This window comes from Melozone crissalis, unplaced genomic scaffold (genome assembly GCF_028551555.1).
Source record: "Melozone crissalis strain CALT ecotype California unplaced genomic scaffold, PUWL_Pcris_2 ptg000029l_1, whole genome shotgun sequence".
In the NCBI taxonomy this organism is placed as follows: Eukaryota; Metazoa; Chordata; class Aves; order Passeriformes; family Passerellidae; genus Melozone; species Melozone crissalis.
The window spans coordinates 363,327-378,837 of record NW_026535807.1 but is presented as its reverse complement, the minus strand read 5'-3'; the positions used below and the strand labels follow the sequence as shown (position 1 = coordinate 378,837).

Sequence of the window (15,511 nt, the reverse complement as noted above, 5' to 3'; positions counted from 1 at the left end):
ACCCAAAGGGAATGCCAAGTGATGGGGCTTTGTGTGCATAAGCAAGGGATGGTGCCCCTGCACCAGCAAAAGAAACGAAGCCCCAGACAGACACCCACAGTGACCTCCCTGTCGTGGCCACGACTGGTGCAGGGAGCAGTGAGCGTGGGGACTGCAGGCCATGGCACTGCCCACTGCTCCTCCCTGCATGCAGAGGACAGCAGCAAACCTCACCAGGAGCTGGGGGTGCCAGCCAGCCCTTGGTGTGTTGCAGCAGCTGGTCAGCAAACACTGGGGCTACCCAGCAGAGCAGTCACACCCACAGCAACCTCTGCACAAGAGCGCACAGCCCTGACCACAGGATCCTGCTGCTGCACACACAGCCAGGGCTCACGGCTCTGCTGCAGACACAGCCAGGGCTCACGGTGCCACCAGAGACAGGCTGGGTCTTCTCCAAAAAACCACCCTGGCCTTGGTCCCTGTGCCCCCCAGAGCCCGTGGCCACCGCTGGCTGCGCCAGACACGGAGGGACAAAAGCCTGATGTGAAAAACTCCCTCTGCTCAGACGAGTGCCAAACGGGACAGCACATTCAAAGCTGTACCTCTGTTCTTAGGGCACCAAGACTAAAGGATCAAGTTTGTGGATGCAATGCTAAATGCATTCTGCAGTTTTACTGCATCTCATTCTAGTAAAAAGTAAAATCACAGCCCAAATTCTTAAATGTGTATGTTTTCTCTGTAACTGAGCCACACAACTTTTTTATGCTATACAGAGGACACGGCAAGCCATTCATGTTTTGATTTAATGATTCCTTCCCTTCACAAACAGCTATTTAGAAACTCACTTGGGGTTATTTACTTGTCTTAGGGATGGTTATCTCTATCTCTTCTTCATTACCCCTTAAGAATATCACCACCTGAAGCTTACAGGGCTCTTTCCTGCAGGGAAACTGAGGCATAAAGGCATCTCCAGCCACCTGGGACCTCTAGGGATGCTCAGCACCTCCTCTCTATGGCAGCTGCACAGGAGCTGGAACCAGCATCACTGCCTGCCAGCCTGAAAGACTTTGCCCTTCCTTCTCACAGGTGGCCAAAATCACGGGAAGTCCCTTATCTGCAGCGCCTGCCTGCTTATAAATCATGTATTTCAGAGCTCATATCAGTGCAAAGTGTTTCCCACAGTAAACAGGATGTAACTATTCTAACCCAGGCCGAGCTTTATTTTGGCTGCACACATCCTTCCTCTGAAACACCTTTCTTCAAATGACATCAGATCTTCCAACAAACGGATGGGTAGGAGACATATGGCATTTCCCTCTCCCGGGTCCAAAGAAGGGATGACATGCTGTGCTGCTGCTACTCGCACCCCACAGCACCAAGAGGACAGCTAACTCCATCACGTTACAGTAAACAGGATACAGCCAAGTCACATCCTTCTGCAGGCACCAGGCAGTCACCACAGCTGGGGAATTGCACTGGGTGAATGGAATAGAAGGCCATCCACAAGTGGGAGGGGTTAAATCTCACTCTTTCTTAAATCAAGCTGCCCTATCCTGAAGTGGGAAAAGAACGAATGCTAAGTTTTCTTCCAAAACCAATCTCTTTCTATAATCTGCATTTTAAAACATCCCGTGGGCATTTACTGTATCGCCTCTATTTTTCTTTGACACGCTCTGGGTACTCAGTAACTCACAGAACTGTGGGCTGACTCCAGATCACAGCCTCCTGCCCACAAGACTGCCCCTCTGTTGCTGCTGAGGAGCCTCTTGGGTGAAGCTGGGACTGCCACAGCCAGCACCAGCCGAGCACTCTGCCCTGCCAGGACAGGGGAACACGCTGCCCCTGCACACTGCAGCTCGTGCTACTGCTGCAACACTTCACAAGGGATGCAAATGCATTCAAATCAAGGGGCCACAGCTAAGAGGATGCTTACTCAGATTAACCCCTGAGTGCGACTGCAGGAACAAAATGGGACGGAGATAAAAGGTTTCCAGCCACATCAGAGCTCAAGAGTTCAGCTGTCTTCACAGTGTGAGTTCAGTTCTTTATCCCAGGCCTATAAGGAGCATAAAAAGCGATTTCCCAGAATTTCCATTACAGCTCCCCAGCCCTGGGCATGCAGGATGTCCCTTCGGGAAGGAAGTCTGTTGGAAACAGAAGGAGGAAGAGGAGTGGTGAGGCAGCTCTCAGGAAAACCATGAAATGCGCTGATTTCTGCATCCTGTGTTTGTGACCTTAAAAATAGTTCCCAAGCAAAGCTGGAGCTGCTTTGTGACTCAGAAGCCGTGGCGCAAGGGAAGCCCAGAGCCCCCGGCCCGCACGAGGCCGTGCTGGCTGTGCAGAGCTCTGGAGCAAGGAGGGGACCCGGCCCCTCTGACTCCGTATCAGAGAGGATTAAAGTGTTGGCTTCCAGCACGCCTGGAGTCCTGGGAAAATGACACAGCCAGCATCGCATAATCCGCTCCAAACTTGTTGATTTGTGGGACTTAGCCATCATCTTCATAGGCTCAAAATTTGGCAGCTGCTCCCACACAACTGACATTTTCAGGCCATTAAAGGCTGTGATAAAAGGGCTCTAGTTTTATCTCTTGCCTTCCTTAACATAAACCATTAGGCTTTTATTAACATTTAGGTATGACTCAGGGAAATTTCTGACTGCAGAGCGAATATTCAGAATAATTAGGATACTGTCTGAAGAGAATAGCAGGACACAGACTTGCACTGAACAGCAGGGACAGGCTAAAACCAGTGGGGAAATATTGCACAGGAGAATGGACAGGGCCAGCGATGCCAAGCCAGCCTGGCTGCACTATGCTAAGGGAGAGTACAAGCCCTGCTCTGTGTCGGGCAGAGCCCAGAGCAAGCACACAGCCCCAGCGTTCCCCCCGAGCTCCCCAGCAGTTTGTGCGCACAATCACTCGTTTATCTGCTGCAGTGTCGCAACCAGACCTGTCAAAACCAGGCTTTTTGGGACGCCTGGAGGAAAATGTCATCCTCAGAAGAAGACGCCACTGTTGAGGCACTTGGGATGTAAGCAGTCTCCAGCTGCTCAAGGGCAGGCATTAGCACAGAGCTCCTCAGACTTCCCATCATATTTTTTTAGGCAACTGGAGGCAAATCAATGTGCACTTGTGGCCAGTCAAGGCACTCAGGCTGAGAATCTCTGGCAAAATGAATCTAGAGAATTTTTTTCTCAAGAATTGCCAAGAGTACAGTATCCACTCAGCACAGCAGACATTCTTAAAAAACCAAAAAAAAAAGGCTTAAAGTGAGAGTTGCACTCTGGTTTCACTGTTTGCTAAGACAAGTTCCTCAAGCAAGGAAGTGGGAGTTTTGCTGTGTTTTGCCCGTTTGCACAATGCCAGCCCTGGGCTAGGGTACTTTGTGAGTCACTAATGGGACACCAGTAATGGTCCGTCCCAACATCGCTCTGCTCCCAGCAGCCACCTAGACCTGCCTGCAGGGAGCTATCGCTCTTAGAAAACTCATTCTTCTCTCTCTCTCCTCTTGACTCCAAGCTTTTCTTTCCTGCCAGCTCCTAAATTTCACTCTTGGCAGCCTCCCATGGGACTGTGGCTGAGGCAAGGAAGGGGACAAGGCACAGAGGACTGCCAGAAGGCAGGAGACAGCAAGCACAGGACTGATGGCTGGGGAAGGCACAGCTGGGTCGGAGCAAAGCCCTGCAGCTCAGCAGCAGCAGCAGCCACGCTCACCTCCGCCGCAGCCACAGACCTCAAACCACCAGAGGTGTGAGACTGTGAGCGCTGGAAGAGGCTCTCAGCGTCCCAGGTCGGCTCAGAGGGCAGAACCCAAGCTCCATCTGCTGCTCTGGCAGCGGCAGCCCCGGGCAGACAGCGCGAACAGCCGCCCAGCTGCCGCCTGCAGAGCCACCTCAGCAGGAGGACACGGGGACGGGGACAGCACCAGGCCCTGCTGGGCTGCAGGCACTGCCACTCTGCTACAGAGGCCAAAGCCTGGCAGCAGCCTCAACTACCACAGGTCCCTCCTGCCATCCAACCATCTGCTGCCGTGAGTCCTCAGAGGCTCCAGCCTCAGCTCCAGCAGTGGCACCAAAGCTGGATGCCTGCAGCTGACAGTGTGATTCCCCTCTAAATCTCCTCTGCTCCCTCCTGCAGCCACAGCTGGCCCAGCTCATGGCCACCATCACTCCATCAGCCCCACCCCTGTCATGCTGACCCCAACTGGAAAAGAAAGCTGCAGGCGATGTGCACGGGTGACCGGCAGACCTGCACAGCCCTTCCCAGCATGGGCCCCCCTTCCTCGCTCCACACAAGCCCAGGGCTGGCACCCACCAGTGCTTCCCCAGCAGGGCACTGAAACAGCAAGCACAACAGCATGGGGAGCTGCGCAAAGTGGAGAAACATGAAAAAGAAGCATTTTTTAAACTAAAATTGCACATCCTTCATGCCGCCAGGAAGACTGGTCAAGCTTATTATGTTAGCCTTCATCCTGCATTAAATACAATACTTCAGATTATAGAATCAAATCCACCAGGAATGGGCAAGCTGGGGGATTAACAAACAGGCTCCAGAGGGGTTGTCACAGTCAGAACAGCACGTGTTTGAGCAGCAAGAGCTTGTATGTCCTTTAAATTCACTCCTCTTGGAAACTCAGCTCCTCTTCCCACTCCCTGGGGACAAGGGGCTGAGCAGATCAGCGTGTCTCATCTCAAGGACACCCACTTCTGCTCAGAAGCCCAAGAGACACCTTCCCCATCCAAACTGCTTGGAGTAAGACGCCTGGTTTATTCAGGCTGTACATTCTGAGCTGTGCTCTCCCCGTTACCCCTGCACCACTCAAACTGTGTTTCTCATTTATGTTAAGCTTTGGCCTCAGTAACCAACCTCAGACCATTCAAACTCTCTTCCACAGGGAAGAGTCCCTGATGAACCATGAGTTTGGCTCCTCGATCTTTGGTCGTTACTATTTCATTATTGCTAGACTAACACTTAGCACTTCACATGCTCAAAGTGCTCTGAAGGCATCTGTGCAAGTCAGGGCTGAAAAAAGCATCCATTAAAGTAACAGCTTCTTACCTAGCACAACTGGTCTTTTGCATGTGTCAGTTCAAATCTATTTCATTTAGCAACAGTTTATAGTAAATGTTTTCCTGTATTTTCCTCATTAGTTCTGCTGAATCCATCAAGCCCCGAGATAATGAGCACAACTACCCTTGTTTTACACATCCTTAGTAAAACCTGCCTCTGAGAAGCAACGCTGTGCTGCAGTGCTGTCCCCCTCTGGGTACCCCCACGCATCACCTGCTCCACAGCCTCAGCACCAGAGTCCAAAACACCAACTGCCACCACTTGGTCGAGCACCCAGCCCACAGGAGAAGCTTGTCAAAGAAAGCTTAATAAAACCATTTTTACTCATTAACTGAGCACTCCAAACGCAGAAGCAACGAAGCTACACAGATGTAGTCTACAGGAGACACACCACTTCCCTGGGTCACCAGGGCAGCCTTCCTCCACTCCAACCCCTGTCCTCATTCTGGGGGCAGAAGAAATTCAAGCAAAGAGAATTATCGGTGCAAAGAAAGTGCAAAGGATGAACGTGTGAGCCAGGCTCCTCTGGCCTGTGGCCAGCCCTCACACTCACAGCCTGTCCCCTCCGGCAGACAGCACCTGAACAAAGAAGGCAAGATCACTGTGGGCTTTGCTGCTGACCCTGCTCACCAGCACGCCACATCTGACAAGGGCTCACCTGGGCCCAGTTTGATCTGGGCTTTCCCAGGCACAAGTCGTCCCACGCCCCTGCAGCCTCGCTCTGTCACAACGGCAGAGCTGCTCTCCAGATGTTAGCAATAAGTACTGCTCCCTCTGCTCAAAAACATCAATAAATTCTACTGGCCTCTCGAAGTGAGACATGCCATAGACAGTCTGCTACCTCCTCCACCTGCTGCAGGGTGCTGCAGCCCAACTTGAAAACAACTGCTCATTTCTTTACCAACCCCACAAGAATCAAAACAAAAAAAACACAACAAAAAAACCCCCCACCAAAATCCACAAGCAAAAACATCCAATCAAACAAAAAAAAGAAACAGCGAAGCAGATCCCTCCTGTTGATGCCCTGTCATACTGTGGTCCCAGGGATGTGTGCTGGGGACAGTCACACAGAAACACTTGGGACCTCAGTTCAAACCCTGATGCTGCCACTCCTCTGACCAGAGACATCCATCAGGGGGCCTGGGCTCCCACCTCCCCACCACGAACCCCGGACAACAGTGCTGCCCAACACAGCAGCTGCACCGTGCCCAGGGCTCACCGAGCCAAAGGACTCGAGTGCATGCGGTTGTTGAAACACTGCCCCAGGCCAGGACAACGCCAGCAAGCAACAGCCACCCACCCTCCAGCCAAGAATGCCAACCCCACCCAGCCATGCCTGGTACAGAGGAGCAGCCACACCCTGCTGGGATTTACAAGGTGTAGTAAGGTGTTTCTACAGCATCCCTACGCATCCATACACATCTATGGTGCCTTATTCACTTCTCCAGGTGCCCTCAGTCCCATTCACTGTAAATGAAACTTGGAAACATCAGAAAAGAGATGGCAAATCTCTCCATTTCCAGCCACCGAGGCCCTGCAGCTGAGCCTGCATCCACTGTGGCTCCTGGGGCATGGGTCTGCATTCACCTGAGGGAGTCCAACACCTGCCCTGGAAAACCCTTGGCTTTAGCCAAATCACCCTTTTCCTAAACTGTTATTTAGTTACAGGGGATTTGATGAGCTGGATGGATCAAATCTAGTCTGAGCATCCAGGTACCAGGAATTACCGGGTCTGCACAGCCAGCTGTTGGCAGAGCTCTCCAGACACCAGCAGCATGCCTGTGAGCCCCTGTCTGCCGAGGGATGGCAAACACTCAGCCTTCCCAGCCAGCAGCCCTGGGCCCCCAGAGCAGGCAGGCACCGTGTCACCATCAGGAGCCAGTTTCTGTTCCCTAAAGCAGCACAACTTCCCATTTCCAGGCACAGAAACTTTTGCCACTTTGACCGAATTTCCCTGTGCAATCTGGGACCTGTTTGAGCTTGAGATGCAAAGCAGGGATGAGCCCTGGGGCCCCCAGGAAAGCATTCCCACCGCCCACCTTCAGCTCAGGGCACCGACCTGCTTGGCACGGAGCGGAGCACGGGGGCCGTGCCAGCCCTGGCACGGAGAGCCGCGGGCACTGGCAGCCCACGGGGCGGAGCCTGCCCTCCCATCCCAGGAAGGATGGTGCTCACGCAGCTCCTGAGAGCACCCGCACTGCAGCAGCAGGCTGCGCTTTCCCGTGAATGCCCAAGGAAAGCCAACAACAGCTGGCCACGGCTCACCAGCACCAGGCGAGGGGCAGGGCAGGCAGACAGGGCTCCGCTCTGGCTCCACGGCCAGGCAAAGCCCACACTGTGGCTCACCCCTCTGTCACGGCACCCCGGGCCCCACGGCCCCTCCAGGGGTCCCAGCTGAGCCCCCAGCCCTGGCAGGGCAGTGAGGGACACCCACTCCCCATGTGCAATGCCACGTCCCAGAGCACAACAGGTGATGGTGACAGCCGTGGTACAGCTCCACAAACCTGGGCAGTGACACCTTGGGGAGCTGCCAGCAACTCTAAACTGCCTGCACTGCAAAACACAGAAATTAGGCTTGCTACAAGAACTCCTGCCTCATTTTTAATGAAGAAATTAAGTGTAAATTCCCAGTTTCCTTTCTGTGGCTAATCCTCTGGATTTATTTGAGTAGATGTAGGGTTAGAGCGCATTTAGTTTCATGTTTGGAATTTCTAAATTAGTATAAACCAGCACTTCAAAGTAACTCAGCTCCTATAAAACTCAATCCCATGGAGATGCCACAGTATATTTGGACAGTAAGTAGATGCTTTGTCATATTCCCACGTGTATGTGAGATTTTTTTCTTTGGGAACATTTTCTGACTGGTTTTAAACCACATTTCCATGCCCAGGCACACATATATACAGAGATTGTTTATATAGTCTACCCAAGGAGTTCATTTTGTTTAACAACCCATTATAGTACAGCTCACTGGTGGGTATCTCATCATTACACCCCCAAACACAGTGTTCAGTGACCATGCAGGATCTGACACAGACCCACAAGAGCCAGAAACTTGAGAATTAATGCTGAAACATTTCATTATCCCATGCCACTATGCCTATGGTTTTCAGCAGAGGAAATAAACTGGATTTTCAGCCTTTTTTGAGTTGCAGGCCCCAAACTATTTCCGAAGAGAGATGTAGTTCCCTGGCCAGCAAATCTAGGCCTAATGAATATATCTGCTTTCTGTACCTCTCCAAGAGATTTTAGGAGACCGTGGGGCTCATGCAGAACCCACAGAAGACACTGAGTTTGGTGGGTGCAGCTGTGAGCATGGGATGGGGTTTCCAGTGCAGCTTTTCCTCAAATGAGCTTGTTCATCACAGCAAAATGCGCACACAAAGGTGCCTGAGCGTATCCCCAGCCAAGATACCCACTGAGAGATGGAGCAGGGGCAAGAGGACACTGTGGGGGCTTTGCTGCCCTGGGACGTGGCTGGGATGCAGTGTGACCAGAGGAAGAGCCAGGCAGGCCTTTGTTTGCAGTGGCACTGAGGGGACACTCCCGGGATGTCCCACCGCTCTGGAGCCAGCCACAAGCTGGGGATGGGCTCTTGCCTGCTTTGCTTGCTGATGAAATGTCTGTGTGGGATGTCTTGAGCACCCCACAGCTGTGTCACACTCCAGTCGTGTTGTGCAGCCAGCATAGCCTTCAAACCCACTGGGCCATGATCCTCCCTATAGGAGCTATAAACCCACGCAGTGTCCCAAGAATTTGATAAGCTCTGTCAGCACACTGCTGCAAATGCTGTTACAGGCAGTTTGCTCCAGAGCTCCTACTCCTCTTCTGGGGGCTTGAGTCCAAATTCCACACGGGCTTTGAGTGGGCAAAACACCACAGTGATTCCATGCAAGTATTCCAATTTAGCTGCATTTGACACAAAATTCATTATAAAAACTATTTCTGTTGAGGGGAAGCAATCCTGGAGCTCACCCACTCACTGTCGGTGCAAGAAGCCAACCAACCTAAATCCTTCCCTCACACATCCTCCTTCCCCTGAGCTGCCACTGCAAATTCATCTCCTCAGTACTTGACTTTTCAGCAACCCTCATTGAGAAGAACCAACAGCCCCCACTCCTGACCTAGACCATCCTCCTCTGCACATTTTCTCCTGTCTGACACAAAGCTGTTAAGCATGTGCTTAATTGCAAGCAAGCATTTCCATGGAGGACAAGGGCTGTTCCCAGGCCAAGCTGGCGGCTCCCGTCCCCAGCCCGGGGCACGCAGGCCAGCAGGGCAGCTGGCGGACCCACCTGCCCCATGCACGCTCCCACCCTCCGTGTGGCCAATCCCACACGGCCAAAACGGGAGCCAAACGAGCGGCTGCCACCGCGTCCACCTGCACAGGGACAAAGGCCCTCGCTGTGTGCCGGCCTCCCCGAGCCTCCCAGCACAGCCCTGCCCCGCTGCAGGCCGCGATGGGCAGATTGCCGTGGCACCGGCAGGGACGGCAGGCACGCTGAGGGCCCGCTCCCAAACCCCGCACGCTGGGCCAGGGCTGCAGCTCCCTGGCTGAGCCACAGCAAGCCTGCTGGAGAGGAGCATTCAATTAGACTGGAGAGCACACACGGGGTCAATGATTTTCCTTTCACACTGCATTACACCTAACAGCCCATGGTCCAGACTTGTAACAACTGACTACTTCAGCTGAACACACGCTTGGAATGAATCAGGCCAATATCAGGGTTTTTTCCTTCCAAAAGGAGATTAAAACCCAAGCATTTGGTCCTCAGGAAGCGCTAACGAGTCACATTTACTAATACCAGAGCCCCTATCAGCGATGCACAGGGATGCAATGGGAAAACTGGAAACCCACTAACAGATACTGATCTGCTCTGCCAGACCAGCTGCTGCTTTAATACATTTTCCTGCTGCCTTTCCATGTCTGGGACACAAAACGTATTGGTGGAAACTGATGTTAGGTTTTTACAGCACAAAGAAACACCCTATTACAACTCTTCTCTTGACACTGCCACTCTGGCACTTGAAAATAAAAACAGCTGGTTGTTAACTTGTCGGCAATTCTAACAATTAAGGAAAAGGCAATGAAAAAAAAAAAAAAATAAAGGCTCTCCTGACTAGCAGGATGGCTTCCCAGCAGGCTTGATCAGCGGTTTTAGAGGAATATGCTTCAAATAAATGGGAAGTGTAGAAATATTAGGCATGAACGAATATTAATGTTATGCTTCATTTATATCCTGCTGTACTTGACATCAAAGGATCTCAAAGCAGCTTTACAAATGCAATCTGACGCTACATGAGTTGGGTTTCTGAATAACAATAAATTCAGGAGTACGTGGGAAACTGAGGTACCTCGGGTTCAATGACTGGTCCAAGGCCAGTGACACAGCAGCAACTCAGTTGGTACAAGAATTCAATCTCCCCATCCGTCTTATATCACCACTGGTCTTACTGCTGTCTCCACATGAACAAGTTTTCTTGCAGCCTGCTCTTACCACGGTTGCAAACAGAGGTTCCCACTGACTCCCAATGGCTTGGCAGCACTCAGTTATTTTAGCTCATTCCCCTGACCCTCATATCCTGTTGCTCATCCCTTCAAGAATACAGCATCCTTCTCAGCTTTTATGGCAACAGTGACAACAGGCCAACAGTCGCCCTCCCTGCCTACCCAGGTAGTACTTGGAGAGGAAGGTGCTACCAGGAACACACATTACAGTGGAACAGTGTGACAAGCCAGGACCAAAGATGGAGTGAAATCTCATCTGTGCGTAGTCTCCTTTGAGTCACTCATTAATTAGCTGTCTAAATACCTTACTGGATACAGCACTTGGTACTTTCAACATCAGCAGACTGATGATAGTCATGATTATTTTCTTTACTGAACAGAAGCTAGAAAACACTGTACCTCCACAGCAGTCCTGGAGTCCAGGGGAAGCTCAAGGGTGATGGGTGCTTCTGCCACTGTGTTTCAGTTATGACCAGGCCGTTCGTTCACTTCCCAAGCGCCTCGAGCAGCCCCAGCCCCGGTGCTGCTGCCTGACCCGCCCTGGCACAGACAGCTCAGTCCCGCCGGGACGCTGAGCTTCAGCACAGCCAACAACCACTACGGGTGCCTTCACACCCTGTAAATGGGATTCCTGACTCCCAGCGAGTCCTCTGAGAGCCGTGACCATGCCAAGATGTCAGGACTGAGCTCCCAGTGCTTAACACACCCAGTCTTTGTGGAATTAGCGCCAGCTACTAGATTTGTTGGCTGTCAGGCAGCTTGTACTTTGCCACCAGGGAAAAACCGTTCAACTTTGCTAGAGTAGGTCTATGAACCAAGTGCATTAAGACTACATATTTTACCACAGAGTGGAGATGCCACACTAAACACTCCGGTTACCATGGGAAACCTTTCTCTCTTTGCCACTGGCATTGCACAGGGAAGCCCAAGCCCAAATGCTCTATCTCGCCTCTGAAATCAAACAGATGTTTTCACAATCTTTGATGGAGCCGAGCTGTGCACTCGTCCCAGAGGAAGGGAAAAATGCAGCGTTAGAGCAGCCTTTTCCCTCTCTTTTTTCCCAAGCATCGTACATTTTTAGTGAAAAGGGAAACAGGCGACTCTGTCTCGCGCTAACATTTACGGCCGCTCGGTAACAAATTGTGACAATGGCAAACTTCTGCCACGAACGCGGGGAGCCAAGGGTGGCTGTGTGCCGCCCCTGGCAGGGCTGCGCGCCGCGGGACGGGACGCGGGGCTGGCGATGCCCGCGGACATGCGGGGCATCCAGGTTAGGGGAACGATTCGGTCCCCGAGCAGGCGGGAGGGTCTCCGGGGACAGCAGGGAGGGCAGCGGGGTGAGAGGCTCAGCCGCCCGCCCGGGGCAAGCAGGAGATGCGCTCCAGCTCGGGAGAGGTGGCGACAGCAGCGGCCACGGGACGGGACACGATGGGGCCGCTGCCCTCCGTCGCCGCCGCGCCCCGCAGGAGCCCGCCGCCCGCCGTACCTGTATATTTCTCTTCTCGCAGGCCGGGCCGGTGCCCTGCACCACGCTGTCCAGCACGGTAACCATGCCGGCGGCCGGGCTGACGAGGCAGGAGTTGCGGGCGGCCCGGATCGTCTCCTCGATCTCGGCGAAGCGGAAGACGCAGAGCGCGGACTGCGGCCGCCCCCGGCCGCCGCCGGCCCCGGCCCGCTCGAAGACGCCGAAGAGCAGCTCCTCGGGGGGCGGCGGGGCCGGGGCCGGGCCGCGAGGAGCGGCGGGGCTGCGCCAAGCTGCCCGCGCCGGGAAGACGGAGACGAGGCGGGTGAAGGCGTCGGCGGCGCCGCCGCAGCGCAGCCCCAGCTGGATGTAGGACTCGGTCAGCTTCTTGGTCTCGCCGCTGCCGTTGAGGGTGGCCTCGGCCGGCTCGCCCAGGCAGATGCGGGCCAGCAGGCTGTGCGCCGGGCTCTCCTTGTCGCCCGCGTTGGCCTCGCTGTTGAGCGCCAGGTAGGCGTACGGGCGGCGGGCGGGCGGCGTGGCCCCGTGCTGCAAGAAGGCTCGGACGAAGCTGAGCTTGTGCCGCGCCTTGTCGCCCGCCTTGATCTTGAGGATGTTGTCGTCGGAGGGGTTGATGTCGAAGGTGAAGAGCTTGGCCAGGTCGCCGCGGGCGTTGAGGGCACGGATAGCGATCTCGGGCGTGTTCTCGAAGCGGTGGTCCTCCAGGCTGTTGTTGCGGGGGAAGAAGGGGCTGCCGAAGCCAGTGTAGGTGGCGGCCACCAGCAGCCGCGCCCCGCCGCCGCCGCCGCGGCGCAGCACCAGCCCCACGGTGGAGGCGTTGGGATGGTTGGCCGCGACGTTCAGCATGCTTGGGAAGACAGCGACCGAGTCGCTCCCGCCCGGCGGGAAGCGCACGGCCACTGCCGAGATGTTTGCCATGCTGCGCAGCTGGCAGAGGCCCTGGTAGATGGAGCCGCAGACGACAAGGACGCCCTGCTCCGGGTCGGGCTGCAGGATCTTGTTGTAGTTGTTGGTGAGCACCCTGGGGTGCTCGCAGGAGGCCTGCGGCAGCTGCGGTGCGTGGCACAGCGGGCTGTCCAGCACCGGCCCCACCGCCGCCTCCGCCTCCAGTGCCAGCTCGCCCCCCGACAGCTGGAACAGCCGGTTGACGGCCGCCAGGTAAACGCGGGAGCCGGGGCCGTCCAGCGCAAAGTTGTTGGTGAGGGTGGGCGAGAGGAACTTGCGCTGCACCTCCAGGCCGGCGGCTCGGCCGGGCAGTAGCAGCGGCAGCAGAGGCAGCAGCAGCGGCAGCAGCGCGGGGGGCCGCGGCTCAGCGCCCGCCGCCGGGGCCGGGACCGGGAGCGGAGCCGGAGCCATCCCGCCGCCGCGCCGCACAGTGCATGTGCCCGTCGCCGGGCGCGGGAGGGGCGGGCGCGGGGCCGCTTCCTGCGGAGGCAGCGCCCGCCGCCGAGCGACGCCCGCGGGAAGTGGCGGCCGCGGCGGGGGGCGGCGGGGGGCGGCGGGGCGCGCGGCCGCGCCCCCTCCCTGCCCCCGCCCTCCGCCCGCCCCCGCGCCCGCCCCCGCACCGGCGCTCACCGCGTCCCGGTGCCGCGGGCCCGTCATGTGCGTGCGGCGAAGTTAGCGATGTCTGCCGCGCCGCCGACTGGGCGGCACCGAGCGGCGCCGGGGGGCTCCGGACAGGGCTGCTCCGGGCTGTGCCCCTCCTCTCCTCTGCCTCCTTCGCGTTTTCGAGCAGGACAGGCCGGCGGGGAAGGGGCGGGGGAAGAAGGACTTTTCCCAGCTGCGGAGCAGCACGGCGAGCCGGAACAGCCCTCCCCCGGAGCCCCCTCGCAACCCACGCATCCCCCCGCAGCCCAACAGCCGCTCTCTCGCTCCCCGGGGACCGGGCGGGGGGCGAGGCCCCACCCCTGCAGCGGCTCTGCCCGTCCGCCTCGTCAAAAGCGGAGCGCAGACCGGCCCGCGCCTCTCCTCCGCCCTCCAACGGGCGCCGCTTTAACAAGACCCAAAGTGATTTCCCAAATTACACTCTGGGATGATGTAGGGGACAGCCCCTAAAGCACCAGCCCATCCCGTGGGATCGCTCCACCTGAGCGGGTTCACTCCTGCTGCCTTCCTCCCCGTCTGCAGGTGTGTCAGTGACCCCTCGTCGCGAGGGGACACGTCCGAGACGGAGGAGCGCTCCTGGGCAAGGCTGTACGGAGAGCCGGGGTCCATATCCCGGGATGGGGCCGCGCGTCCTGCAGCAGATACCTTGCCCATGTATCTCACGTCCCTGCAGGCTTCATGAACCAGCCCTGAGCAATTAGCCAGCCCATTACCCAGCTGGCCTCCTGCCACAGTATCGTGACATAGGGCACAGCCATAGGTCGCCCAGGGTCTTGAATCCCTGGGCAACACAGCCCGGTCCCCGTGCAGGAGGGGACGCGGGTGTGCTGCAGCGCATGGCGAACAGCAAGGTCATGGCATGCTCAGCGCTATATGCATGCTTCAGGCCGAAGCATTGGCGGAGCTGACAGGCAAGAGGAGTGGCTGTGGGCTGTGGGTACAGCATCCTTGCCTCCAGCCCGGGTTTCCACCAGGAGCAGGGACCTGGCTGGAGGACAGTCAGCGCTGGGTCTCGCGGTGCAGCTGCGGCTGCTGTATCACATAACGGCGAGGGTCGAGCACGGAGGCATCGCACCATCCACAAACAGCCAGCAGCCTTTAAAACAAGCGTGGGAAATGGAGGCTGGTGTTTGGTCACAGCTGCCTGGAAATGCTGCACAGGCGAGCCCTGGAGAGCCGTCCTCCCTCTCCCTCTCCCCGGGCTGTGCCTTAGTCCCCTGCCCATTCTTGTGGCATGGAACTTCAGTTATACAAAACATGTTAGCGAGGCTGATGGGGATTCTGTTCTGGAGAGAAAAATCCTCTGTTGTTGTCTAATCTCATTTCTACACCTGCCAATTTTCCTTTCCCCTTCCTGTCTCCTCACCCTCTTCAGAGCACTAATTAATACACAACTGCCTTGGCCATGCCATGTCCACTGAAAATCTGCATTGAATTAAATGCTGTGCTTTCTTCCTATCTAACTCATTGTCTCTGCTAATCATATCCTTAATTAAGAATTATTAGCTGTTTTTAAATGTGGGACTCCCAGTTGTTAGTGGCTTTTTTTCCTTAAACTACAAGTTAGCAATTTTTAAATGTGATCATGTCTTTAATTGCACAGAAATAAACCCACATGATCCCAAACCCTTAATCTGCCTATTTTAGGATTTCTTATGGCTGCTTACTCTGATAGCAGAGCATCTTCCATGTGAAATCAGCCTTTTAAGGCATATCAAATTACGTTCCAGATTACAGTGAATTAAAAAAAAAATAGGCCAAAGAACATTGAAAAATGTGTGACTTACCCAAAGGTATCCAGTATTGGCTCTGTCAGAAAAAATTCCCCAGGAACTCTGACTCCTATTGCCTTTGCCAAGCATTTGTCTA

General features: G+C 55.3%; 1 protein-coding gene across 1 annotated transcript in view; it reads right to left on the bottom strand.

Annotated features, from left to right (window-relative positions):
• PLXND1 (plexin D1) overlaps nt 1-13,639 on the bottom strand; it is a 65,421-nt gene extending 51,782 nt beyond the window's left edge. Inside the window, exon 1 of the mRNA XM_054281190.1 lies at nt 12,044-13,639. Within this exon, the coding sequence (XP_054137165.1) occupies nt 12,044-13,639 (1,596 nt within the window). The remainder of the gene's footprint in view (nt 1-12,043) is intronic.
• Between the last annotated feature and the right edge of the window lie 1,872 nt (nt 13,640-15,511).